Source organism: Molothrus aeneus, chromosome 16, assembly GCF_037042795.1.
Source record: "Molothrus aeneus isolate 106 chromosome 16, BPBGC_Maene_1.0, whole genome shotgun sequence".
NCBI classification, from domain to species: Eukaryota; Metazoa; Chordata; class Aves; order Passeriformes; family Icteridae; genus Molothrus; species Molothrus aeneus.
Genome location: NC_089661.1, coordinates 8,981,491 through 9,007,384, shown reverse-complemented (window position 1 = coordinate 9,007,384; position 25,894 = coordinate 8,981,491). Strand labels below are relative to the sequence as shown.

Genomic DNA, 25,894 nt, shown 5'->3' with positions numbered 1-25,894 from the left:
CCGCCAGCTGAGCGCTCGCCCGGAAGTGATGCGGTGGAGGCAGAGCCGCTGGGCGCCGCGGAGGTGAGTGAATTGGACCGGAGCTCTTCCCGTCCGCCCGGGCTGCGGGGGAGCGCCGGGGGCGGCGCGGGGCTCGGCCGGGCTCGGCACGGCCCGGGAGACGCCGCGGGCGGCGGGACTAGTCCGTGCCCGCCAGTGCCGGTTGTGCTCGGGGGGCCCCGCGCCGCCGCCCCCTCACGGCAGGGCCCCCCGAGGCGCAGCCCCGCAGCGCCGGGACAGCCCGCTGGGAGCGGCCGGACGGGCGCTGCCCCGGTGCCGCGGGCGGGGCGGTCCCGGCGGGCGCTGCTCCGGGCGGTGCCGGTGGGTCCGGTGCCCCGGGCCGATCCCACCCGCGCTCATCGCCGTGCCCCGAGCGGCGCTGCCGCCTCGCCCCGGGCTTGGGGTCTGCGGGATTTTTCCGTTCCGGTGGGCGCCGTCTGCGGGCTCCCAGAACGTCCCTGCAATGGTCGGTGCGGGCGGCCCCGCAGCCCCCGGGCCGGGCAGAGCCGCTGCTTTGTTCGGGTGCGCTCCTGCCCAGCCTTCTCACGTGCCACGCTAGAACGTGAATGTTCGACGTGTTTTCAGGAGAAAGACAGAGAAATAAACTGTAAAGTGATTTATTTCCTAGGTAGTTCTCGCCATCTGAACGTGCCCCCTTTGCAGCCACTTCTTTTTCCTGCTTCAGCTCTTCCTCCCTCCCCTGAGCGTGTTTACCCTTCCTGTGCAAGCTGCAATCTGCATTAATCACTCTCTGGGGCTGTGGTGGTACTAATAAGCTACTCATAACAACTTAAATTATAACTTGCATAATCAGTGTTTTGAGCAAATATTGGTTGGAAGAATATGCCTGTCCTATCAGTGCTGTGGTTGCTGGAAAGAATCATTGATTATCTTTTAAATAGTTAACACTGCTGATATGCTGCCCTTCAAAATGTTACATTGATAACTGAGCAGGCTGATGCCAAGTGTCAGAACACAGCATTGATCCAGAGCTGGTAACTTTTTTGAATGACAGTGTCTGTCACATAATTTAAAGTGGTAATGAATTAAGTGCTCTGAAAAGAAAAGGGGCATAGCTGTACAAAGGAAAAGCACAGAGCTGCCCTACCTTTTTGAAAATTACAGGCCTCACTGGCATGGTCTGTATGTTTTTGAGAGAACAGTTGAGCAAAAGACGTTATCTAAACAAATTCTTATGTGTTTAAAAACCTCTTTGTTAAACAGTTTGTGTTTAGGTACAGTACTAGTGCTTTATTTGGGCTACACCAATAGGAAGAGAGAGTGTCTGAGTACTTGTTTCCCTTGCCTGCATCTGAACACTGCTGCATGTTTCCCTGGTGAAAGATAATCCTCAGAACAGGAAACACAGTCCCTTAGTTAAGATTGCATGTGAAAGCAAAGAGATCTCACCCCATGTTCTTGTCAGTTCTGTAGTCTGTCCTCAAAGTCTCCCCCGCGCAGGTGTGTCGTGGTGGTTGTGGAAAACATTCACTTTTACATGACAGGCAGCTCACAGTCTAAAGCAAAGCTTTTCTGCACATCAGCAGAAAAAGGAGAGCTTGTGATCTGTGTTGAATTAGTTCAGATTAGCAAAGTGCAACTGGCTTTACAAACTTACTGCAAATACCGGCTCTTGTAATGTTTTTTAAAACTGATTATTTCCTAATAGCAAGTTGTATGTAGGCATGAATACTGTAATTCTGTAAAAAAAAAAAAGTAACACAAGTAATAACAGGGGAATTGCAGCTTTGGTACTACGTGGCTGCTTTCTTTGTGAGACTGACAGCCTCCAGTATGAGCTGCAATCAGCTCATATAATCAGGATCTTCAAGGTGCCTTTTCTGTCCAGATTCTTGCTTTATTTTGAGGTTGAATGTTGTTGTGTTCATAGCAAATTCTCAATGATTTGTGTCAGCAGTTCTGATAATTTGTTCATCTTGGAAATTTGTTAATAATTACATTTTGCTTCCATTTAGCATGAATTGTGTTGAAAAAAGACAATCAGATAAAGGAGTGGCTTTGAGAGAAAACTGAGAACAGCTCTTTTGGAAGACCCTTATTGAAATTAATTGAAGAAATATATATTGAGCAAGAAGGGCTGCCAGACAGCTTAACAGATTTCTAAAATGTGTTCTGAGAAATTTGTGTGTGGATAAGGAAGAGGCTTGGTTCTGCTGCTTGCTTGGTTCAGCTTAAGGAACAGGAAGAAATCCTCAGTGTTGGGTATGTGTATGGGGGAGGGGGGTACAAAGTAGATGGAAAGGGGTGGAAGAAGAGGGAACAGACATGGCTTCTACTCTTGCATTTCCTCATGGCACAAGGGAATGCACAGAGAGTTTGGATACAGAGATGTACAGCTGCAGGTCAGGAGGAGTAAGAGTGCCCCAGCACTGCTCAGATCTGTCCCACACTGAAGCATTTGATTTTCTTTACTGGTGCCAGGGAAATGTTGGTAAATTTAATTTAGAGCCTTGGAGCACTATAAAATCCATCATGATGGGGTTTTGGCAGTTTGTAAGAACTTGCAAATTGCAGAAACAATGTTATTGTTCCATTAGGCACTTGGGTCTGTACGTGAATGTAACAGGAAAACTCTGCTCTGAGTAAGAAGAGACTATAAAAATAGAAGCATGTGATATTAGAAAAACAGTCCATTCTTTCATCTTCAAAACTGCAGAAGGAGCTGAATATTGGTAGCCAGAATTCTTGGAAGGCTGAGAGAACAATCTGTAAACACTCCAGGGACTTGGTAGTCAGAGGAAGATAAGGGGGAACCCCCTTAACAGTTTCATCAGAATTCCCTGCCTGGGCTCCTTCTCTTTGGCTGCTTCTCCCTAGGGGTCTGCATCTTATCTCACTGGCTTCCTTTCCTCTATTTGCCTCTGACTAATGGGCTTTGTCTGCTGGTTACTGGAAGTCTAATAAGTTCTTTTGTCTCTTAACCCTTCCTCCTTTTCAAAAATACTAGATTAATGGCTGTAATGTTTTGCAGACTATCTGCATGGGTGACATGGATTAATTGTGTGCTTGGCTCTTAAGTTACCCAGCAGTAATGACATAGTAACTTGACTTGAAACAATGGTAATTTCATGGCAAATGTTCAAGGCAAATGTTGCCTTCTGGTAAAGTGCCAGCTGCAATTTACCCCCTGTAAACATGTGACACAAGTAAACTGGCTGTGCAGATTTTCTCAGTGTCTTCTGTACAGTAAGTTGTCTTTTGAAACAGTCAGAGATCTCTCTTGTCTCCTCCCTCCCTTTCTTTTGACTCTCGCTTGAGTCAGGTAATTACAGATCTGGGCTGAAACCTTCCCAGGGAGGGATCAGGAAAGCCAGGACTTGCAGACCTGCTCCATTGCTCACTGGCACCTTGGCTTCCCCCTTCCCTGAGAGGGTTTGTGGGTGCACTGGGCTCTGGGTGAGTGAACTGGAGAGCCCCAGGCAGTGGGGTTGGCAGAGCCAGGGGAGCTCTGATTGCCCTGCACAAGTGCCAGTGTTCTTTGTGGTGACAGGAGGAGGTTCTGCTTGGCACGTGTGGCTTTGGTGTGATAGTGTGGTGATGTTTGTATATTCTGATCTCAGTGCTGACCATAACAGAGCAAATAAGGAATCAAAGCCTCTTGCCTAAAAGATACTCTCAGAACTGACCCATTTAGGTCTCCATTTTATCCATGTGTCTTGGAGGGCAGCTCTCTGGTCCAATGATCTGCATCTAAAGGAAGCAGAAAATCTGGATTTTAGTTAAAGGTTATTTCATTGCAATATTTTCCTGCTAGAAGAATGACAGTTAGGGGACTACTTAGATGTAAGTATTAAAGAACTCTTTCACAGAAGTAGGAATACTGTAGAGGAACCAGCAAAAGCATAGGTGGTGAGACAGGATTCCAGTAAAGAGAGTAAGCTAGTGTAATCTTGTAGTGTCTCAGAAAGAATAGTTATAAATGCTGTTCTGTCTACAGCATCTGTTTTGTGAAAGACAGAACTTACTTTGCAAAATGTGAGAGTGCTGTTCCTGACCTCCTGTCACAGTTTGTTATTCCCACAAAGTCAGACTGCCAGAGACAGTATGACAGTCATAGTTGTTTGTTGTCTCACTTTTCCTGTTTAGTGAACAGAAGTGGGTTTTTTTTGAACCAAAAGGATTATGTGCTCCTGAAATACACCAGTCTTATTTTTGCATCCGTGTAGTAGCAGAAAGTGACAGTTTTTAGTTTTTTGAGGGTATTTTTGTGTGATGCTTTTTCTCCTGCAACTTTGCAACTTGTAATGCAGTCAGTCCTTTTGTCTTAAAATTGAAAGGGAGGGAGAAAATCATCTTAGCACCTGTGATTATAGGAGGCACATGTAGCTTAGTAATAGACTCACAAACACAAACGTCCTAGCTCTTGGTTTTGGTCATGTGCTGACTGTTCAATATTTTCATTGCCAATGAATCTGTACAGAAAGCCTTGAGTACTCTGGATCAGCTATAAATGGGTGGCTGGAGTGCCAGAGGTCTGATGTATTTATTCCAGCTTCCAGCAGTTACCTGTGCTTGGAGTCAGTGATTATGTCTCATGAAACACAGCATAGATACCTACACACCTGGTCTCTTGTGGGCACAGGATGTCAAGAGAAATCAAGTAGATGTGAAAACCTATGAAAAAAAGGTGTGTGTTGGTTGAAGCTGCCCCCAGATTTCTCAAGGACAGGTGAGAGTCTTTGTTGCAACTGATGACCAAGTTTGAGTGCTCAAAGGAGCTTCTTTGAAGCTACTGCTACAGTTAGCATCAAAATGCTGCAGCATCCTTTGTACAGTGGGAAAGGTTGGTGTTGTTCACTGAAATAGGGAAGTTGCAAATCAAATCAGGAGAGAGAATTAGGCCTTCTGCAGGTGGCTGTGTGTATTTTCTGCTTTAGAAACTGCAGTTTAAAAATCCAAGCATCTGCTCTTAAGGCACTTTCATATGTCAGTGCTTTCACTTAGAACAATTTGTTGTACATAACTTAGATATGATTCCAGTATTTATGTGGTCAGCTGGTGCTGAAGTTCCTACACAACTGTGTGCAATGAGTGATTCTTTTGGCTGGCAGCCTGTAAACTGTGTTACACTCCCTGAGACGCCAGTGGGCCTTCTGTAAATTCCTTATGAGCATCTGCTGCCAGCAGGGATCTTATGAGGTGGTCTGGCTCTTGTCTTTAGACTTGTCCCTTCAGTGTTAGGTGCTGTGTGGGTTACTGTTCTCACAGCTGCTTTCTGCTGGAGAAGGGAGACTGATAGCCAGAGCTGCTGGAAGGGCTTCCTTTTTTGTGTGACTGCTGTCTTTTTCTTCATTGTTGAGAACAGCAAGAAATATGAAGTTATTCACTTACTACAATTAGTTTAAAGCATATCCTATTATTACAGGAGTCATATATATCTGAATTATATTTAGCTGAATGTAATTGGTGAAGGCACCTCAGACCCTTCAAGGTGAAATCTGATAGCTGAACTCAGTGTAGAAGAAAATCTGTGCACACTTAGCTCAGTTTAAAAGTAAATGTTTTTCTTTCCATAGCCAAGTAGATTGCAGACTGAGGTGGTTTTTCAAAGTTATTCTGGTTTGGCTGCAGAGTTGCAGTTTTCTGTAGGTTAATTTGCAAAATGGATTGAGCCAGGGTAAGGTAAATATTTGTAGCACAACTACTTTCAGATGCTTTCAGTGGGATGCATCTCTGTCAAATACCCAGGGGCTGTGGTTTCTTTTGGTGCCATAATCTGCAGTTTTGCTGTAGAGAAGTGAGCTGGTTGTGTCAGCACAGAGTAGCTCTTCCCCTGGTATGAGCTGCTTTAATTATTCATAATACATACTGAGGTGTTAAAGGTCTGTCATGCTGTGCAAAAGTTACAGTGTACCCTGGAAAAATACTGAAGGATTATTCTTTTACAACCCTTTCCATATGAAAAGGGAAGAAACACACAAACTCTCGTTGGAAGATTATTTGCTTTTTTTGTACGTGCTGGACCTTTTATGGCCTTTGACAAGGATCTTGAGGGAGAAGGGGAATATTGGTAGTTTTTAAATGGATGGAGATAAATTGCTCAGTGACTGAACCTTTGTTTTTTGAAGGTGGTTGAATTATGTGCAGTGAAATAAATGAGTTTGTTCATGTCTGAGTATGTATGAGGTAGGGAATTGAATGGAATCTGATTTGGGTTCTGGTTTCTGCTTTACTTAAAACTGATGGCATGATCTTGAACAGCTCTGTTATTTGGCTGTCTTGATTTCCCCTCTGCCCATTGTCTTGTTCATAGCTTAAATAGACTTCTCAAACCAAGTACTGCTGCTGCTTGAATTAGTTCATTAATTTATTTACATTACAAAAGCACCTGAAGGCACCTTCTAAAATTATATTCTGTTTAGCTAACTGGACTTGAGTTTGTTCTTTGAAAATACAGTAATCCTAACAAATCATTCCACCCACCTAATAAAGTAAGATGAAGCACATAATAGGAAACAACTGAAAACTTTTTAATGGGGCCAAGTGGAAAAACAATGAGAAGTAATCAGTAAGTAAGGTATTGTGAGGTTAGAGAATGTAAAGGGAAGGGAGGGATTCAAGGATGATGCATTTATGTCTGCTGAAAAAGGTACTTAAGGAATGTATCTTCATAAGAAAAAGTAGTAAGGTGCTTAAGTCTTTCTCTGCCTATCATTTTTCACATTTTTATTTATTTTTCCTTAAGCTAGCCTCACACAATTGGCTGCACACAGTGAACTACAGATCTGAAGCATCTGTTCCACTTTTTCTTGAGACTACTTGTTGAACTTTGAACATGAAATGTGGTGTCATGCTCTGTGAGTGCCTGCAGAGTCAGGTGCTCTTCAAGAGTGCAGGAAGCAGGTTTCTTCTGCCCAGTCTTGAATGGAAAAATCTCCTTTGATGAGTAAGCTCTGGACTTGGAGTGACATCATACCAGGTCAAGGCTCAGGTGTTGTGAAGAGACTTTTGCCTGCATCCTGGTGGCTGGGGGGGCTTCCTCTAGGAGGAGATTTGGTGAAAGCTCTGTGACCTGGCCCAGCATGAGGGACTGTAAATATGGTGAAGTTGTTTCTGATTCTTCTTTTGTATTTTTGTACTGGCCTTCCCTTCCAAGGTAGTTAAGCCTTTCCAGTATGCCCTTTCTCAGAGAAGTCCACTTCTCATTTGAGAAAGTATCCAGGCCCCCACCATCTCTGTTGCCTGCCTTGGTTTACCCTAGGCTGGCACGCAGCCTTCTGCCAGGTGGCAGCTGGAACTCTGCATGCTTCCTTTTCAGGTGTCTGTACCACTGGCTTCTACTCTTTGCAGGCATGTTCTGTAGAGACCAATTTTACCCAGTTTGATCACGTTTCTAAAGCTGTTTTGTTTCCAAAGCTCAGACTGAGGTTAATCAGAAATAGTTTTGTTATCTTGTTTTGGAACAGATTGGTAAAGTTCTCATGTATCTGCCCACAAAACCATTACTATCTGCAATTCATTGAAAGGTTCTTCAACTGCAGGAAGCCTCACAAACTAATAATTCAATTTAACTAATTGCAGCAGGACTTTCCTGCTTTTAGACTTCCTCTTGAGTAACTTTGCATAAAAGTATCTGTGGAGCAGTGGTGTGGAGCAGATCAGTGTGACACAGGGGCTAGTGCAGCGCTTGGCTGGGGATGTGGTGAGGTGTGTTCTGGGCTCCTGAGGGCCCATAATGTGCCATTGTCCTGCAGTCAGAGGGCTTCTGCTGAGAAGGTGTCATTGCAGGTTCAGACTTGAAAGAAGCAGTTTCTGTAATGTGCTGGCTTTGACTGAAGTTTGGTTTATGCTGTAACACTGGTGCTCCAAGTGCTTGGTGCTGTGGTGTAGAGCTCTGAACTGCACAGTGAAACCTTCCACACAGAGCTGATCCTTTCAATTTCTGCCTGCTGAAGAGGGAAACAGTACCAATGATCCTTCACTGATTCCCCACAGGGGAGCAAAGAAATTTGCCTTTGGTGAGAAGGCTGCCTGCTCTTACCTCTGGGAAAGCTGCTGGGGGTGTGGAGGGCCTGCACTGATCCTCCTGCCCAGTGCTCAGGAGAGCCAAATCCCAGGGGTTAGACACAGGTGTGAAAAGAGCCAGGTGAGCAAAACAGAGGCCTCCATCATCCCACGGGCCCACACTATTTACTCACTGGGCTGCTGAGGGGTGCTAATGAGCAGTGCAGGCTGTTGTGTGAGTTACTGCGCTGTCATGGGGCTGCTCCTCAGCAGCACGGGGAGAGAGAGGGGTGTTGGTGACCACAGCCACACCTTGCAGCTCTGGCCCAGGGACTGAGCCAAAACCTGTGCCACCAAAAGGCTGATGCCTCTCTCCCTGCTGCACTCACTGTACACAATTTAGGATGAAGTCAGTGCATTGCTGGGCTATGACAGCCTTTAAATACAGCCTTGAAGAGCTTGATTTTTTAACTGCTAACTCATATTAACTTTTTGTTCCATAGCCCATGATTGTGTCGTCAAAGTTTACACATTCTACTACATCAAAAATTTTGAAAAGGTTAAATAGACAACTCAGAAGAATAGAAATACAAAGAAAGGGGAAGAATTGTGGCTGGAAGTTTTAACATATTAAAATTTCTGGCTCCAGTCAGTGTGCGTGTGTGTATGGGTCAGCCAACATGGAAATTACTTCAAACAACCTGAAAAAGTTTGGCTTTTGCTGGGTGAGGCTGATCTCCATTAGATTCAGCTTCTTTTGAACTTGAAATAAGTGTTTGCTTCCAGTACGTGCAGTAAGTCAACTGGAAATGGAGATTTGGTGGATCATGGGATCATAGATCTCTTCCAAAGAAATACAGATATGTTTGAAAAGTAGTCCATTGCAAAAAGTTGCCATGACAATGATTTTTCAAAATGTGAACTGTAAAATGTTTAAACAGGTTCCTGGGGAATGAGGTTGCACAGAGCCCTGTGTTCCTCCCTGGTGATTTATAAAAGGAATTATTTAGATGCAGGAGGCCAAAAGAAATTAACTTAGATGTGCCAGATGCTACATTTTCTTAAATTCTTGAAATTCATGGGATGCTGTGGTCAAATAAGAAGAAATTCAAGCTGGTACTTCTACCCTGAGAGAGAGGCAGACACTCCTCTGCTCCCCTGCATGTTAAGCTGCCTGGTGGCTGTGCACCCACTGGAGTGTCTGCTAAAAGAGCTGTGAAGCCATGGAGGAGGGAAAAAGGGTGGTTGGTTGTGTGGAAGATGAGGTTTGGGAGCAGACTGTATAAACCCAGTGTGAAGTAGACTTTTTGGTCTCCATCTCAACAGTAAATGCCTAAAAATGATTCCATGGAGATGTTTTTGCTCTGTGTGTGTATATGAGTGAAAGTACCACTCCAGAGCTTCCAGGCATTTTGAAATGTTTGAGGCTTTTAAGTTCTATCAACAGCTTTGGTCTGAACTAGGTTTTATGTGTCAGTCAAATTTTCCTAATCCACATATAGGATTCAGGTTTGGGGAAAACTCACATGGAGATTGGCATGTGTGACAGGATATAGTTTCATGGTTGTCTTTCTATATTCACCTCCCTCTTTCTGCTGAAGGAAGCTCTGAACAAGCTAATGTTTCTACTTGTTTCCTAAGAAGTAAATCTCCTGTAAAAGGTAAGTATGCAGCAAGGCAGCTTTTGATCACCTGTCTGCTCCCTAGATGTACTAAGAGCTGTGAAAACGAGATGTTTTAGTGTTTATGTTAGCACGGTAGAGCAGGGGAGCTTTGCCAGAGATTTCTTGTTTGTTGTGTTTTTCTACTAGATCAGATACAGAGGTGTTGACTGGGGGCTGCAGCTCTTGCTACTCAAACCAGACATACCTTTGTCTGTCCTCTTCAGAGGTTCCTCCTTATACAGCAGAGCTGTGAATTTAAGAGAAGTGGAGCCAGCTCGACTGAACATGGGAAAACAAACTTGGAAAAGAATGTGCTAGAGAATGAAAAAAGAGAATTACTCTCCAGACCCAAATTATGCTTTGCTAGGTAGCAGCTGTCTGGCATTCACAGATTAAACAGTGCTCAGCTAACATGCAGTGACAGTGATAGCATGTCCTCTGCTTTGCTTTGAGTGCATGAAATGAGGAATTAACTCTCCTATGCTGAAAGCCATGAAAGTATCTGGAAGTGTGTATTTACTGCAAACAAACATTTGAATTTGTCTGTTGTTTTCAGTACCTGTTCTATGGTTTATATGACAATGCAGAGTTAATGCTACTTTGTAAGTCAAAAAAGTGAATTAGTTTTTCCTAAAATGACTCTGAACAAATGGGGTTTGGCTCTGAAGGGTTTTATTAAATACACAGTTGGTTCTCAGTGATTTGGTGTATTTCATGGTTTTCATAGCCTCTTCTAAAGGTAAAGATTTGTGTGGTCTTTTGTCTTCCAGCATTCTATGTGGAAGCCAGGGAGCCTGAAGGAAGCTGTGAAGCAAGTGGAATGATTCCCTGTGTAGCTGAAACTATGTAAGTACGAGATGTTTGCTTACAAGATCACTTGTCCAGCACAATTGTTAGAGCAGCAATTGCTTCTGCTTCAGCAGTGGCAGTGATCCTCTCCTGCCTCCCCAGTGGGAAGCTCTGTATCTGTTCAGGGCTGCAAACAGGCAGGGCATCCATGATACTGTTCCCTACTCTCAGCTGTTTTTAAAGTCATGTGTCCCTAGCCATTAAAAGGTAGATAATGCATAGTGGAGTTCTGTAAAATTCTTAAACTATCCTCAAGTGTTTGTGAAAAGCTGAGGCTGGGTTGAAGCTTAGTTAAGCTCTAGTTATGTTGCCTTTGCCTTAGCTGGTGAAATGCCACTTGGAAAGGGATTTAATGGTTGGCTGAGCTGTTTCCCCTTTTGTTATGAGATTTCCTAAATTTGTCTTTGAGGTCTTCTTAAATGTATGGAAAGCTTTTTCCTCTACTCTCTCGATACTTTTGATACTTATAATGAGTTTTGAAACTCATTATAAATACCTTCTGATGCAACACTTTATTAAACAGCATAATGCTTGTTTTGCTTGTTATTCTCTGGACATATCCAATAATTTCCATTACTACAATGACATCAGTCATTATAGAAAAATACTGGGTTACTTAAATATCTCCTTTGCATCTTCTCTCCTCCTGCCAGCACCCCCCCCACACTTCATTAGTGCTGTTTTCAATTGTGCCACGGTGTGCTTGTATGATTGAGAGTTATTACTGAGTCACTTTGTTTTGCTCCCTTCAAATTTTGGGTTATGTGTGATCTGGTCACTTGAAAATGGAGGAGAAATGCTGCAAATTCCTTACAGGACTTGAAAAAAAGTCCCACACAAAACCCCCACCAAATCAAAAAGCCCCCCAGGCATTAGCCAAGGCCTTTGTAATCTTCTCTAGGTTTTCATTTAATGTGTGGGGCCATATGGCTCTGCACATCCTTTGTTCTTAGAGGGTGACTTGGCTTTAGCTGGCTGTATTCACCAGCACTCATCTTCCTGTGTTCCCAGCTGCTGACTCCTTTCTGGAAAGGTGCAGAGGAGGTCATTGTGGATCTCTGCTTTGCAAGAGGAGGATGGCCTCATGGGCATCTTGGTGATTCATATGTACTGGAGATTATTGCTCAATACTTTTCTGAGTAATAGACTTCTTTGGGAGCACTGCATCCTGTAGCACTGAGCACATTCCAACCTTAGCCCTGAATCTTGATCCTTTTTAGTAGAATAGCGAAAGCAGTGGTCACTGCTGCCTTTTATGTCTTGCTTTTATGCTGTACAAGCCTCTTAGTAATTTTGCTCTTGGGAACTGATCCTTTTGGGAATTGATGCTTTGCCACCAATCCAGCCTAACCTTTGGGTACACAATAATACTTGTAGTTCCTGATCCAGCTGGAAAGTCTCTGTGCAGGTCCTTGTGCTGTGTGACAGTCACTTTGCTCTGCAGCTGAACACACAGCTCTGTTCACCTTCCTGAGGGTGCTCTCTCCCACTCCTTGAGCTCTGCCTTCCCGGCAGCTCCTCATGCTGCAATTAGATCCTCTCTCCAGCCTTCCATAACAAAAGGGCCGGCTTCTCCCACTTGTTTCTGTCTCCTTCCAAGGCTCTTGTTTCTTTCATGCCTTGAAACCTGAGTCACGTAGGAAGCGGAGGTGACTCGTTAGTGAAGAGGATCCAGCTCACGAAGGCAATTTACAAAGGGTAACTGATGGAGTGCCAAAAGACTTTTCTCTCACAAAACCAGATACATGCATGAGCTGCCAGCGGATGCAGTCTGGATTTTTTTTTTCCAAGCTGGTTTTGCTATTTTTGGGGTAGAATGCTTCTATGTATTTGGCACATGGCATCAAGTTTCTTGTAGAAGAAAAGTGAGGAATTGCAGCAACTGTACATCAGTATCTTCTAGTGTTTGTTCATAAGGAGTAGGATGGTGCTCTGAAAACTTCCTTGGTGGGGAGGAGGAAGGAAGAACTCTGTCACTGCAGGGAAGAGCAGTGCTGGAGTGCTCATGCAGTGGCTGTTCAGGAGCAGCATTCAGCTCTTTGTAAGGCAAGTAGGAGTACAGAAGATGTGTTTGTTAGAGGGGTACAATGTGAGGGAGGTGGATAACTTGCATCTAGGGGTTAATGCTACTGGGACTGCCCGTTTTTGGAAACTGCCAGTGAGGCACCGCCTTACATACAGGTGTCTAATAATGCTGGCAGATCTTCCCCCTGTCAATTGTAGTGCTCTTTTTGTGACAGCAAATGACTTTAAAACCCATCAGTTTCATCACACTGGTGATGTCACTTTGGAAACCTGAACATTAGATTGTTATCATCAATAATAGAAGCTGTTGCTTAGGAAGCATGACAGCATGAGTCACTTTTATTAGGAAAATTGTGGACACAGGATGTCAGTCTTACAAACTGCCTTTAAAAAAATTCAAATTGGGATTCCTCAAGTGAATTGGATTCATCTGTCAATTACAATGTGTGTGATTTGACTACTTTAGAGGAAAGTACTGTTCACTAATAGGCAGCTGTTCCTTAACTTTCCCCTTCCTCCATAGGGAAAAGCTGTTCCAAATCACCAATAGCTAATAACTGCTGTTAAATCTTTGAGCAGAAAGTTTTCTATACTACCTAAGCTCTGCTTTAAACTCTAATGCTAGTTTGTAATTGGGATTTTTTATTCTGTTCTTTTAGCTGCATACTTCTCTCTAAAGAAAAATTTGTCCAGTGTGGTGCTAGCTGCCTCTGAGAAACTGATGGAAGAACAAGAATTAGTGTAGATTGTGCATTTGAATTTGGATGAATTTAAAGATTGAGGAGGGGAAAGCTGGTATGTGGGAGTTAATCACCAAGCAGTTTTTACACTGCCTACTAATATCCTGTTTGTTTTGGTGTAATGAAATAATGACTGGTGTAGACTGGAGAGGACGATGTTGCTCAGGCACCTGGCAGCACAGAAATCAGTGCCAGGCTGTGCTTCACAACTCACAGAGCTGTCAAGTACCAAGGACCAGTGAAATTGTCCTATGGATTATTTATATTGACATGCATATTTTTATATATCCTTTCAAATAAAAATTATTGCAAATTTCTTGAATACATTAAATCAAACTTTGCTTGCCTATAAAAATGATGCTGCAAAGTTAATCTTTAAAGCATTGTGATGAAAGAATATATAATACCTTTGTTCCTTTGGCTGCTTAAAAAAATAGGTATTTGCTAGTTTTGTATGTGGGTTATGTGCTTAAGAAAAGGGACTGGGGAGGGAAAGGGAAGCCAGGTAGTCAAAACCAGCATCTTGACTGCTGTAGTTCCACTGGCAAAATTTTTTTGCTCATGAAGCTGCACATGTGCTGTTTTGTCAAAACAGGTATAATGGCTGAGAGATTTATTTTTGTAATCCTGATATCTGAGAATTCATCTGTACTTGTTGCATCTGTTGGTTTACAGTTTTAAAGAGGACTTCAGTCTCGGTAAAGGTTTACCCAAGAAATAATACAGTAAAACTGACATGTATTTCTATTGTATTTCTTAATTTTTAAATTTTTATCTCTCTTCTTTCTTGTTCTAATTCTAAACTGGAAGCTATACACAAAGTCACAGCAAACCCAATTTTTATGTTTGAAGCTTTTGCCTAACTGACAGCAGAGGTGAAATGCAAATTAGTGGGTAAAGGAGGACTATGATAAGCAATTGCTTTCTTGGAGCTGACATTTCTGAGAAACAGACTGTCCTTGGTGTGGCTGCTCACTGATAGGCCAGTGTCAGAGTGTTAGTTTGGTTTTAACAGGGAAAATTGGAGAACCCTTTTCTCTGGGCAAAATATCTTTTCCAAATATGCAAGGCTTTGTGATTTATAAAGAGCATGATGAAATCATTCTGGCATTTTAATTTTTGTTTTAAAAAAAAACCCCTCTGAACTGGAATTACTACTTCTTATCTGCATGTGTGTCTGTCTGAAGAAGTTTCATTAAGAAGGCCCCCTCCCCGTCTGTCTCCTTACCTGAAGGGAGGAGCCCACTTGAAACAATGAACAATTTCTGAATACCCTCTTGCATAAGAAGTGTCGCCTCCTTTCTGCAGGCACGCTCTGTGTATGTTTTAAGTACAAACACTAGATTCCAAACTCTGTTAAAAACAAACACACAATTTTCACTCTCCCTCCTCCTCCCCAAAACCAGCCAACAGCCAGCCCCTTCCTCCCCCCTCCCTGAGAAGTCCCTTTTGCTGATTTGCTGGAGGTACAGTCTAGATCCAATGCTTAGGTCTCTGCCAGGTTGTCCCATCAGTGTCCATGTCCTCCTTTCCCTGCTTTGTTTCAGTGTTTTATATTCTAGATATAAAATGTGGGTATACTTTAAAAAACCATTTCCTTTAAAGTATTTCTGGGTTAGAGTGGTCTGTTGTGATGAAGCCTGTACATGAATCAACCTCTTTGTAACCTATGCTGCAGTAAGAATTTTAGGAATTTCCTTTATTAGGACCCGTTAGTATAGTGTAGCCACTGAGTGAGCTGCATTGATTTCTAGGTAAAACAGCCTGAAATTGCCCAAAATTTATGACATATTCCAGCCTTGTGTACACTGCTTCTTTTCAGTATGCAAAGCTTAAATATCCTGAAGTTGACTGCTTAATGGCAAGTGTTATCCTCCATTTAATACTTGAACAGTTCTTCACAGAGAGGCAGCAGTTTGACTGTGACACTGTTTTTCAGGTTAGCTGAGCGCTGCTGATGGCATGGTGAGATGTGTTGAAGAGCAGCTGCGAGGGTGTCCAAGGGCAGGGGGACCGTGCTAGGAGCTGGGCTTGCACCATCATGGGCCAGTGTGTCACCAAGTGCAAGAACCCTTCTTCTACCCTTGGCAGCAAAAATGGGGAGAGAGAATCTGGCAGCAAGTCCCACAGCAAGAGAAGTGCAGTCCACAAAGACGACCACGGCTCAGCTTGCGGGAAGGCTTCAGGAGACATTCTTGTGAATGGGACAAAGAAAACAGATGCTGCTGTAGAGTCCAGTCAGCCTCCAACGTTTTCTGGAGACACAAAGAAAGACTCTGTTTGCAGTGCAGAGGAATCTTCTCTTCAGAGGATTGGGGAGTTATTCAGGAGGTACAAGGACGAGCGGGAAGATGCCATACTGGAAGAAGGAATGGAACGATTTTGCAATGACCTCTGTGTTGATCCCACTGAATTTAAAGTACTAGTTTTGGCTTGGAAATTCCAGGCTGCTACCATGTGCAAATTTACAAGGTTAGTTCTTGTAGAACTTGTAATTATTTTCATATGTTAAAGTATATCCTGTCAGCAGTATGTTGGAGAGACAGCCTCATTAGCTTCACTTACTTATTTCTTCTAACACTTGCATTTTGATCAAATTAATTCCTACCACTGCAGAAGATAAGCTTTGTATTGTCTTCTTTTCCCCTTCCCCTCACACTGGATTTTAGAAAATGTGGTTTTGGCCATTATGCTGCTAGTGACAAACAGTGTAGTGAGATTCTGTAGACATTAATTTATTCTTGATTTACCAGAAGCAATTTACTGTATCCAGCATTATCTTGGTGGTGAGATTGGACACTGAAATTAATTTCTCCTTTACAGTAATGTGAGATTCTTTAGTAATTGCTACTAACTCTGTTAACAGTCTGTGAAAGAATGACAGAATTGTTCCTGTCCAAGCAGTGTAACACTTAATGTCTTTTTCCAAGAGTAATCTTGTTAAAGCATAGAGAGGGAAGGAAATGTGAGGGTTTTGACACTTGTAGCTGTTTCATACTAGCTGACAAATGATTGCTGTTCAAAGTGCTGTGTGCCCTTCTGGACAAGGGGCTCAGTCAGCAGGCTGACAGCATGTGTGATGCTACAGGAAACAATGGAATGGCTAAAACTTCCCCCCTAAGCAAGAGGCAAACCCAAACTGCAGCAGAGTCCCCAGCTTGATTAGCAATATCCAGGTAAGAGCGAGGGAAGAGTGCCTACAAGGACTGGCAGGGAGAGAAGGATTTTTTTTATTTTGCCCTATGTAGATTGGTTTGAGTAATGCTGCTTATTTTTACTGAGCTTATTACTTTGGTGTTCAGAGCCTTGACCCAAGCCTGTGCTGTGCACTGGACAGCATCTTCAGAGTCTTTGTGGCTGAGGGTGTGTGTCAAAGGGATGAGTTACTCTGGAATGCAAATGTGGATTTACTGGAGGCTGATGACACAGGTATTTGCTAAGATGGTAAAGGAATTGTAAATAGTGTCTGTGATTCTGCACAGCTACCATGAGTGTTATTAACATGGTTTTAATTTCCTTGGAGAGGACAAATCTAGTTGTGAGAGGTTATATTTGTTGAAGGGCACACCCTATGGTACAGGTGCTGATGGATTCTGCATCAAGGAAAGTGCTGTGGTCTGTTCTCCTGAGTGCTGCTCCATCTCTTGTCTTCCCTCCAGCCTGTCCTGTGTCAGCCTGCTGGCTCTCCTGGTTGGCTGTTACACCTGGTTGGCTGTTACACCTGGTTGGCTGTTACACCCACCTGGTTGGCTGTTACACCTGGTTGTTACACCTGCTCACAAGCATCAGAGAGACTGGAACTAAACATGTCCCACTTGGCTTCAAGCAGGGTCCGTGCACTGCGCTGTAGCCCCTGTGATGCTGTGTTCCCTTCCATGCTCTCAGCAGATGCCTTGCTGACTGACACCAGTGGCTCCCCTTTGGTTTTTCAGGCTGAAAGAGAACCAAAAACCACAGCAAAAGTAGAAGTCAACTGCTCTGTCCCTTGCAAACAGCTCACCCAGAGCATGGGCATTTAGACATCAGCAGTATTGAATCAAGTTGGGGTAAATGTGTTAGTTTCAAACATTTAGAATTTCTTCTGTGGCAAATTGGATTAACTTTTTTAATGTGAAAGGCACTCCAGGATGTGGCAGTGTCCAGTAAAGTCAGAGAGCAGAATCTTTCAAATGTTAACAGTGCCCCAGCAGACCTGGGGGTTGTGTGTGGTTCCCCATGCCTTAAGTTATGCCTTGGACCTGTCTGTCTTTCCAGTGGCTCCTGTGCCAAAATCTGTGTGCCACTGGGGCTGAGGGTACAGCTTGTCTGGGGCTGAGGGTACAGCTTGTCTGGGGCTGAGGGTACACCTTGTCTGGGGCTGAGGGTACACCTTGTCTTGTCCAGGTGATCCTCTTTTAGATTTGGTGTAGCTGAACGGAGACAGGACGTGTTTGTGAGGTCGGTGGGAAGGGCTCTCTCTAACTTCTCTTCTCTTGCTTAACAGGAAGGAGTTTTTTGAAGGCTGCAAAGCAATAAATGCAGACAGCATTGATGGCATTTGTGCAAGGTTCCCCAGCCTCCTAAACGAAGCCAAGCAGGAGGATAAATTCAAGGATCTCTATCGTTTCACTTTCCAGTTTGGCCTGGACTCTGAAGAAGGACAGAGGTCGCTACATCGGGAAATAGCCATTGCCCTTTGGAAATTAGTCTTCACCCAAAACAAGCCCCCTATTTTGGACCAGTGGTTACACTTCCTAATCAAGAACCCCTCAGGAATCAAGGGAATCTCCCGGGACACGTGGAACATGTTTCTAAATTTTACTCAGGTGATTGGACCGGACCTTAGCAACTACAGCGAGGACGAGGCCTGGCCGAGTCTCTTTGACACCTTTGTGGAGTGGGAAATGGAGCGGAGGAAAAAGGAGGAGGAAACCAAAAGTGTTCTGTCCTCGGACACAGAGGGGCCCTGTGCGGACGGACAGACCTAGCGGCGGCCGAGCAGCAGCGACAAGAGCGACTCCTTGCCCTTCACGAAATGTAAACTCTGGATGTTTCTGGAAATTACCGAGGCTCCAGATTTTTCTACTTTACACCTTTTTCTGCCTTGTCTTTGAAAGGGCTCTAAAATGCTGTATCATGTTTTAGGCACTTTCTTAATTTTGGTTATTCCTTTTACTCTTGCCCTGAAATATTTGACCCTGGCTACAAGTTAAGCATTTTTTTATTTTATTTTATTTTTAAGACTTCAGATTAGTATAAGTAAGTCTGATACTTCTTGCACAATGTAGATCTTTTTAGTTAGGTTAAATTAACATTGCTAAATTATACAGTGCCAGATTAAGTTTTTTCATACTACATCTGTCAGGGCAGGTCTGTACTGTGTGTAGTGCTGTTTACATTGTTGAAATTTTAGGCTGTAATAATTTTAAGGTTTTATACCGAGACGAACAGCAGTGTTAACTATAAATGCATTAATCCTGGGTAATAAGGCTCTAAAAACCAACATAAGCAACAGCTTTTTGTAATATGGCTAATTCCCATTTTGAGCTAACTCCTAGTGAATGAGTCCAGATCATTCCTTTTTTTGGACTTTCAAACTAAATGTTGGGATTGTTTTATAAAATTACTGTACCTGTCAGTCAACTGAGTGGTAGATGACGATTTATATCTAAATCTCTTTACACATTCACATAATAAAAGAGCAGTACTACCTCAGTTTTATTGAAAGTGGACTTGTTGATGGACTTCCATTTTCTCTGGAAGTTGTATTTTTGTGGTTACATGAGAATATTTTTACTTGACTAAAAGAACCAAAGGTTCTGCTTCTTAAGTTTGCTAAACATTGAGAGAAGCAACACACAAATCCTAAGTCTTCAAGGAAAACTGCGGTATAATTCTGCTTTAATTTGTTTGATTTATACCTAAAGTATTACCTTACTTGTCTGGCAAGCACAGTACTTCTATCTAAGGAACTATCTTTTGCATTAATATTGACAAACCAATTTTTTAAAGCATATGTTTAATTGCTAAATTGCAGTTAATACTCCACACTTTCTGGAGCAACAATATCGGCATCTGATGACAAAGTGAATTCTTAATGTGTTCTTAATGACAGCAGTGTAGATGAGTCATTTTTAGACTGATTTGATAATATTTGGATAGGAGTCAATTTATTATTTTACAATGCCTGTATTGGGACTATTTGCCTGTTGAAATTGTTGTGACTTAAAGGGAGTTTTATTAACACTGGTTGAAACTTTTTTGGTTATCGATGCTACCTTTTTTAATTTTAGTATGTCAACTTTTTTACACCTTTTGGTAAAAGGATTGATTGCCAAGGCTTTCTGTATAGCCAAGTGCTGGCTTAATGAATTTGATACACTTCTGTTACACACCTTTTATTTTCAGAGCTGCATTTCAGGATCATAAACCAACTTCAGCTGAAACAAAACAAAACAAAACAAAGCCTAGACAGTCATCCATAGCATCTAATGGCTTTTGTGATATAAGGGTTTTAAAACTAAAGGGAAACAGGTTTTAAGTGGTGAGCTTGTCACAGGTCCAGGGTGTTGTGCTTTGCACATCTATTGTGCCCCACAGGGGTTAGCAGAGAGAGGAGTGGAATCTACCCAAATTCTGGGTCTGGCTTTGCTGGTATGCAGCCCTGCAATGGCTTGGCTTGGAGGTCATAAATCACTAACAAAGTGTGGGTAATGCAAACTGTTTAAAAACAAGCCCACAAGCCACAGATAGCATCTCTTTCATCTAATAAAAGGAGAGTTTGGTCCGTGATGCTCTTGCTGGGAGACAAGCTGTGGAAAGCAAATGTGGCTGTTTTAGATACAGCTGAATCTGTCCCTTTGCAGGAGAGCCCTGAAGTTGCTGTTTTATGGGTAAATACACCCAAAGCTTTGTCCTTGCTTCTCTAACTTTCTGTGGCACAAAAGTGTTTGGCAGCAAAACCTTATTCTGATTTGGTGAGCAAAGCAGGCCAAAGCACTCGTGCTGGAATCGTTGAATTTATGGTGAGACTTTTGCTGGTGCTGTTATTTTTAAAAGACTAAAATAAATTTCCCAACAGAGGCTGCTTTGTTAGGAAAAGTTCCAAATGGAGACTGATTTGATAGTAAATGAAGACTGTATTTGTAAGTTTGAGACTCTTCATTCATTCAGCTATTAAATGCTTTGTTCATCACCTATTTTTTTTCCCCCTAAAGGAAATTTAAAATGTCCAGAGTGTGAAGAGTAACTATTCAAATGGGTAGCTCACCAGATGGCAGCTTCTGATTTACACCCTAGCATGCAGCAGCCCTAAAGGATGAGGGATAGAGCTCTTTAAGGAAGGTGTTTATCTTGTGGTTGGAATGTGGACAGCAGTGAGGAAATCAATCTGTAGCGCATCAGGCTCAGCCATTTTAAGGTATCAAAGGTAACACAGCTGCTTTTTAAAGGCAGAGGTGAACACACAGGAAGGGAAAATCTGGTTTCCTGTTGGGGAAAGGACATACCATTACCCACGAGTTCAGTGTGGGGGACAGCCCTGCTCCTGTTCTGCTGCTTCCAGCCAGGCAGGAGCAGCTCCACCCACTGGGCAGGGTACCTGCAAAAATAGCCAAATGATCTATCTGGGGAAGTATCACTTATCTTTAGCCTAATTTTAGTCCTTTAATTACCATTGACAGAATGCAAACCAGACCTGTGTCAGTTTTAAACTCCCGAGGCAGGAGCTGAAGGTGCAGCTCTCGGGCAGTGCTGGCAGTGAGTGGGGCTGTCACACCTCTTGGGTTGCCTGGTGATTTTGTGATCCCAAACCAGACTGCCCAGACTCTGTAATGCTGGGGTGAGGGAATGGGGTTTGTGTGTGTGTCTCTGAGAAGTCTTTAATAATATTGGAGCCTCTGAAAATATGCTTGTTTAATGGTTAAACTGTGAATATCTGTGGAACAGGCCAAATGCATTCACTCTTCATTTTTATATAATTTAATTCTTCATCGTGTAGGGCACAGGACTGTAAGTGAGCAGTGATGCTGATGAAATCCTTGAAACCATTGCAACAGTTTAATTTTTTTAAAAGTTAGATTATGCATTAGGAAACTTTATGCATGTAGTGAATCTGCTGCAACTTGGGATAAATAACTATAGATAACTATATAGATAGTTGGAGTAATATACTGGAAAACTGGTCTGATATCCACAATCTGTGGCATTTTACTGCCTTCTCTTATATGCAAAGAAATACAACTCCTGTAAACTTTAGCCCCTAGTAATAAAACACTGACCACCTACACCATATTATAGCTTGCAACACCTGTAAAATTTGGCTTCCAGATCAACTGGAGGCTTAATCGTGCTAATTTTCCCTTGTGTGGTTGCATTTCTGAGGTCAAAGACTCTCTATTGATTCAAGTAAGGGTTTGAAAGATCCTGCCCATAGCTGGCCATAAAACATGACTGAGGCAATGAGTTGGAATTGAACACCAAATTGTGAGTTTATTTGCTGCTGGTGCTATTCTACATGGAGAATTACAGCTTTTTAGTACTGTGCAATCCTGGTGAAAGGACCACAGGAGAATGACCACGGGTCTGGCAGGTGGCACAGACACAGCTGGGGCTGTGAGAGCTGCTTCCCCAGGCTGGCCCAGCTGGATCAGCTCTGAACCAGGACAGGTCTCAGCCAGGCACAGTTCAGAGCATGGAATGAGCTCTGGCTGCTCTGCTGGGTCTGAGTTGCTCAGGTTGGTGCAGAGGGTGCAGCCCCTGCTCCTGTGGCAGTGCTGGGGCAGCAGCAGCTCTGCTGGGTGACTTTATTTCAGTCTGTGTGTCCATCAGAGCCTGAAGAAGCCATGGATCCAGGGCTAGCCTGTCACCCGTGGTTCCCAGGCCTGTGCACTGACCAGTGACCTTAGACTTTGTGTGACACTGTCAACATGAGCCTTGTTTCCAAAAAAGCCCAACAAAGTTCAAGAAACACCATGTAGTTAATAGGCACCTCGGTTGTGGTGCAGTTTGTTGGCTGAGGTTGCATCATTCCCATTCTTTGGTAAATAATAGTCATTGTGAGTTTCTGGGTCTCGCAGCCTTGCGTTCTGCAGTGTGATGCTTTTCTAGGAGGTCCTCAGTAAATTGGGCACCCAGTTCTTCCCCTGAGCCCACTCTGCTCAAAGTATGTGCATGTGAATTTAGCCTTTCATATTACAAAGGAAGATGCTTAACCTGAAACTCAAAATTCTTCAGGGTAGTCCTTCAATATGGAGAAAAACATATTTTTTCAAATAAGTATTAAAGCAAAGTGTCTGCTTAAATTTTGTTGTGTGCAAACAAACCCACCAGTGTTAACATTTTCTCTCTGTCTATTGAAGATTGAACCTTTGGTTTTATGGTGTGAACTGAAGTGAAATTCATGAGATTGTAAGATAGAAAGAAGGCTGTAACTCCTTCACCATGAAGTACGTAGGTATCTCTACCTCTTGTTCTTAGACTTGAATAGTTTAAGGCTACCATCCTTTCGTCCCAGGATTTTATGCCTGGATGAATAATCTATTTTTTTTTAATTGACCCAAGTTAAGTATTATCTATTTGCCATAGTTTTTGGTATCCTGTGTTTAACCTGTATGCAAAGGACCCTTTGGAAGGGGGCCGGGTCAAGCTGCAAACCAGAGTTGGTCCTCCCGGGTGCTACTTTTGGAGTGCAATAGAGCAGCTGAGCAGAGCTGTGGCTGTGGCTGTGGCTCAGGGGTTCTGTCACCACACGTCCTCTTCCCTGGTCAGGCTGCCTGTGCTGACAGTGAATTGAAGATGGAGCAGCTGCTCCCCAAGAGGGAGCCATCAGCCTTTTCATTTGCCCTTGAAAAGCTTTAGGAACCCACCTGATGCAGTGCCATGAGTGTATTTTTCTTTTAATCAAAAATACTGTGTTTTGTTCCATGTTGGACTGGACTTGTAACCACCCAGCAAAGATGGGAGCTGCAAAAGTGCAAAGGCTACACGCATCCTTTTTCTCCCTGAGGTCAGAATCCTGCTCAGGATAAAACCCTTGTGCTTGAGTAAAGCTGGAGTGTTCTCAAGAGAACTGGAGATGCCAGAGTGGCTTTGGTGCTCAGCTGTGTTCATTAATGCATTGGGGGTGTTCTTCTCCATGCAACACATCTGTGCCCTTCCTTTCCTCCCCCAAAGCAAACTGCAGCACAGGTCCTGTCACAGCAAATCCCCCATTGTGTGATGCTGAGGCAGCTGCTGCTGCAGGATCCCTCCAGTGTGAGAGCTGCTTTTGGGGGGGACCTCTTGCACTATCAGGAGGGGCATCTATTTCAGGAGAACAGAGGGACATGTGAGCCAGCAGGTAAAAAGAGCATGTGTGTTCTTGTCCTAACAGCTTGCCTTAAATCACTGACATTGCAGCGGTTCCTTGCTACTATTGCAATCCTCAGTCTTTGAAAATCCAACAGGTTCTGTAGGTAATACTGTTTTTTGTTTAATTTTTAATAAGTTTCTATCTTTGCATAATTGCACTCTTCAGATTAGCCCTTTTTGGATAATGTGTCATTTCACACACAGGAAAAAAGTCCATCTCCAGTGTTTGTGCTGTAAAGTGTTTCTTTTTATGCCCTGTAAGTTATATCTGGACTAAAGGTTGCCTACTGTTGAAGCAGTGTGTTTACTTGAATGTTGCCATTTTATGCAGTTACAGCTGCTGACTCTTGCTCTTCTCTGGGCCTGTGAGAGTGGAGATTGTGTGACCAGAGCTGGCAAACCTGCACAGAGGATCAGTGGAGCTGAAGGCTGGCAGCTGCTCCCATGAGTGTTACACGTTAGAGGACTTCACAGATCAGTGCTCCATATTTGGAACTTGTGACTTCTTAAGTCATGCTAAACAGAGTTATTTGAAAATACACTTATGTAAGTTTGAAATAGTCTTTGAAAAGGAGATGGGCTGGCAGGAGGGTTGGAGGGCCTGGTGCTGTAAGTTGTTGAGTAACTCAAGTTCCAGGAGCCATAGATGGCACTGGCAGGGCTCTGTCCTGAGCCAGCACTGCTGGGGTTTGCACTGCCTGGTCTTGAGGGCATGAAGCAACCACAAGGCCTTGATGGGCTCTGTGGAGAAGGGTCAGCCTGGGAGCACTGGCTGGTGCAGCCTTGTTCTTTCTTGTGGATCCTGAGGCCCCAGTTCAGCCTCAAGTCCCTCTCTGTGGAAGGAATGTGTGTTGGTAGTGTTTGCTCCCAGAGAGGTAACTCAGTGTGACTGGGGAAGTACTGGGAGCAGGCTTGGTGTGGCTCTGTGTCCCTGCTGGGCCTCTGGGCTCCTCAGCAATCCAGCCAGGGTGGGCAGGGTCACATCTGCTGCTCTTTGTGCCCGGGGGTGTTTTGCCTTTTCAGACTTACCCAGGAGATAACCCTGTATGAGCCAGATTTCTCACTCTGGGAAATGATGAATGTGTTGCATGTCACAGAGCAGCCCCGTGGTTCCTCTTTGGGACAGCAGTATCAGAAGTGCTGTGTAAATGTAATGCTTGAAAACAGCTGGAGTAAATTCTGTTTCATGTAGGATCTTTATTTCAAGGGGATGCAGCCAAATTTGAAACCTGATCTAGAGGAAAATTGGGAGAATTCCAGGGCAATGCATCTGCTGAATCCCAATCTACTGAATTGGTTTGTAGTTTTACAGTTACCTTTCTTACATCGAATTTTCTCACCATTGGTGTCTGGAACAGAATGGAAACAGCATCTTATGGAATGTGCAATCTAAGGCACAATGCAAATAGGGTGTGATAAGAAGGTTGTCTTTTACTTGATAGCAATCCTGAGTGCAATGTTTTTGTTGTGTCCCTTTTGGAAGAAGAGCATTAAGTGCAGTCTGAGGTTTTTCTTTTCTTACAAGCAAAGCATTGGTTTGTCCATTACTGACTTCTTGTGAAATTTGTGCCAGATGTATATTAAATATTTTGGTGCTTTTTCTAATCCAAGCTGCCATTCATTTACCTGTGAGATTATTGTACTTCTGTATATTTAAATGACCAACCCCTTAAAGAAAAAAAAAAAAAAACAAAAAAAAAATCCTTTAGTCACAATGTATCCTGACTACTGTAGCCTGTAAATGTTCCAAAGCTTCTGGGTTTCCTGTATTGCAGTAAGGTCTGAGGGGAGGGGAACAGCTACAGCAATCTCACCCACTGGGAAGGGAACTTGCACTGTTGTGTGCGTTACTGAACAAACGAGTAACATTTGTGGTGTTTACATAACGACACATTGGTGTTCACTTTTTTGTGCTCAAGCTTTGTACAAAATGTCTTATTTAAAGCTGAAGTCCTTTTTACATTTTTCAATTAAAAAGGGACAAATTACTTATTTTTTCATGCCTATGAGTAGGACTCTGCTAGTTTTATTTGTCCTGTCAGTTTCTCCAGCAGGATCCTGGATGCTCGCTAAGTCCTGGTACAGAGGCGACCACAACATTTTTAAGCGTGTGGAAGGAAAACTGGCTGGTTTTTTTTCGACTTTGCAGTGCAAGTGTCTGCAACAAGGAGATGCTGGATGTGAACAGCTTGAACAGGAGTGAGTCCTTAGAGAGGGATGAGTGCTGGGGTCAGTCTGCCTGAGCTCCTGCTGCACTGGCTCAGCACCAGGGGCTGCCTGTGC

The 25,894-nt window shown here is 43.4% G+C and overlaps 1 protein-coding gene across 1 annotated transcript; it reads left to right on the top strand.

Annotated features, from left to right (window-relative positions):
* The first annotated feature begins 7 nt into the window (after positions 1-7).
* Positions 8-25,216, top strand: DCUN1D3 (defective in cullin neddylation 1 domain containing 3). Its single transcript, XM_066561019.1, has 4 exons — positions 8-63; positions 10,439-10,514; positions 15,222-15,754; positions 17,766-25,216. Exons 3-4 carry the CDS (start codon positions 15,324-15,326, stop codon positions 18,247-18,249), a joined length of 915 nt encoding a protein of 304 aa, XP_066417116.1. The 5' UTR covers positions 8-63; positions 10,439-10,514; positions 15,222-15,323; the 3' UTR covers positions 18,250-25,216.
* The last annotated feature ends 678 nt before the right edge of the window (positions 25,217-25,894 follow it).

Excerpts from the sequence above, each read along its gene's own strand:
- DCUN1D3 (XM_066561019.1), top strand. The coding sequence starts at position 15,324 with ATGGGCCAGTGTGTCACCAAGTGCAAGAACCCTTCTTCTACCCTTGGC. Across the intron at positions 15,755-17,765 it reads ACCATGTGCAAATTTACAAG|GAAGGAGTTTTTTGAAGGCT; the intron begins GTTAGTTCTTGT and ends CTTGCTTAACAG.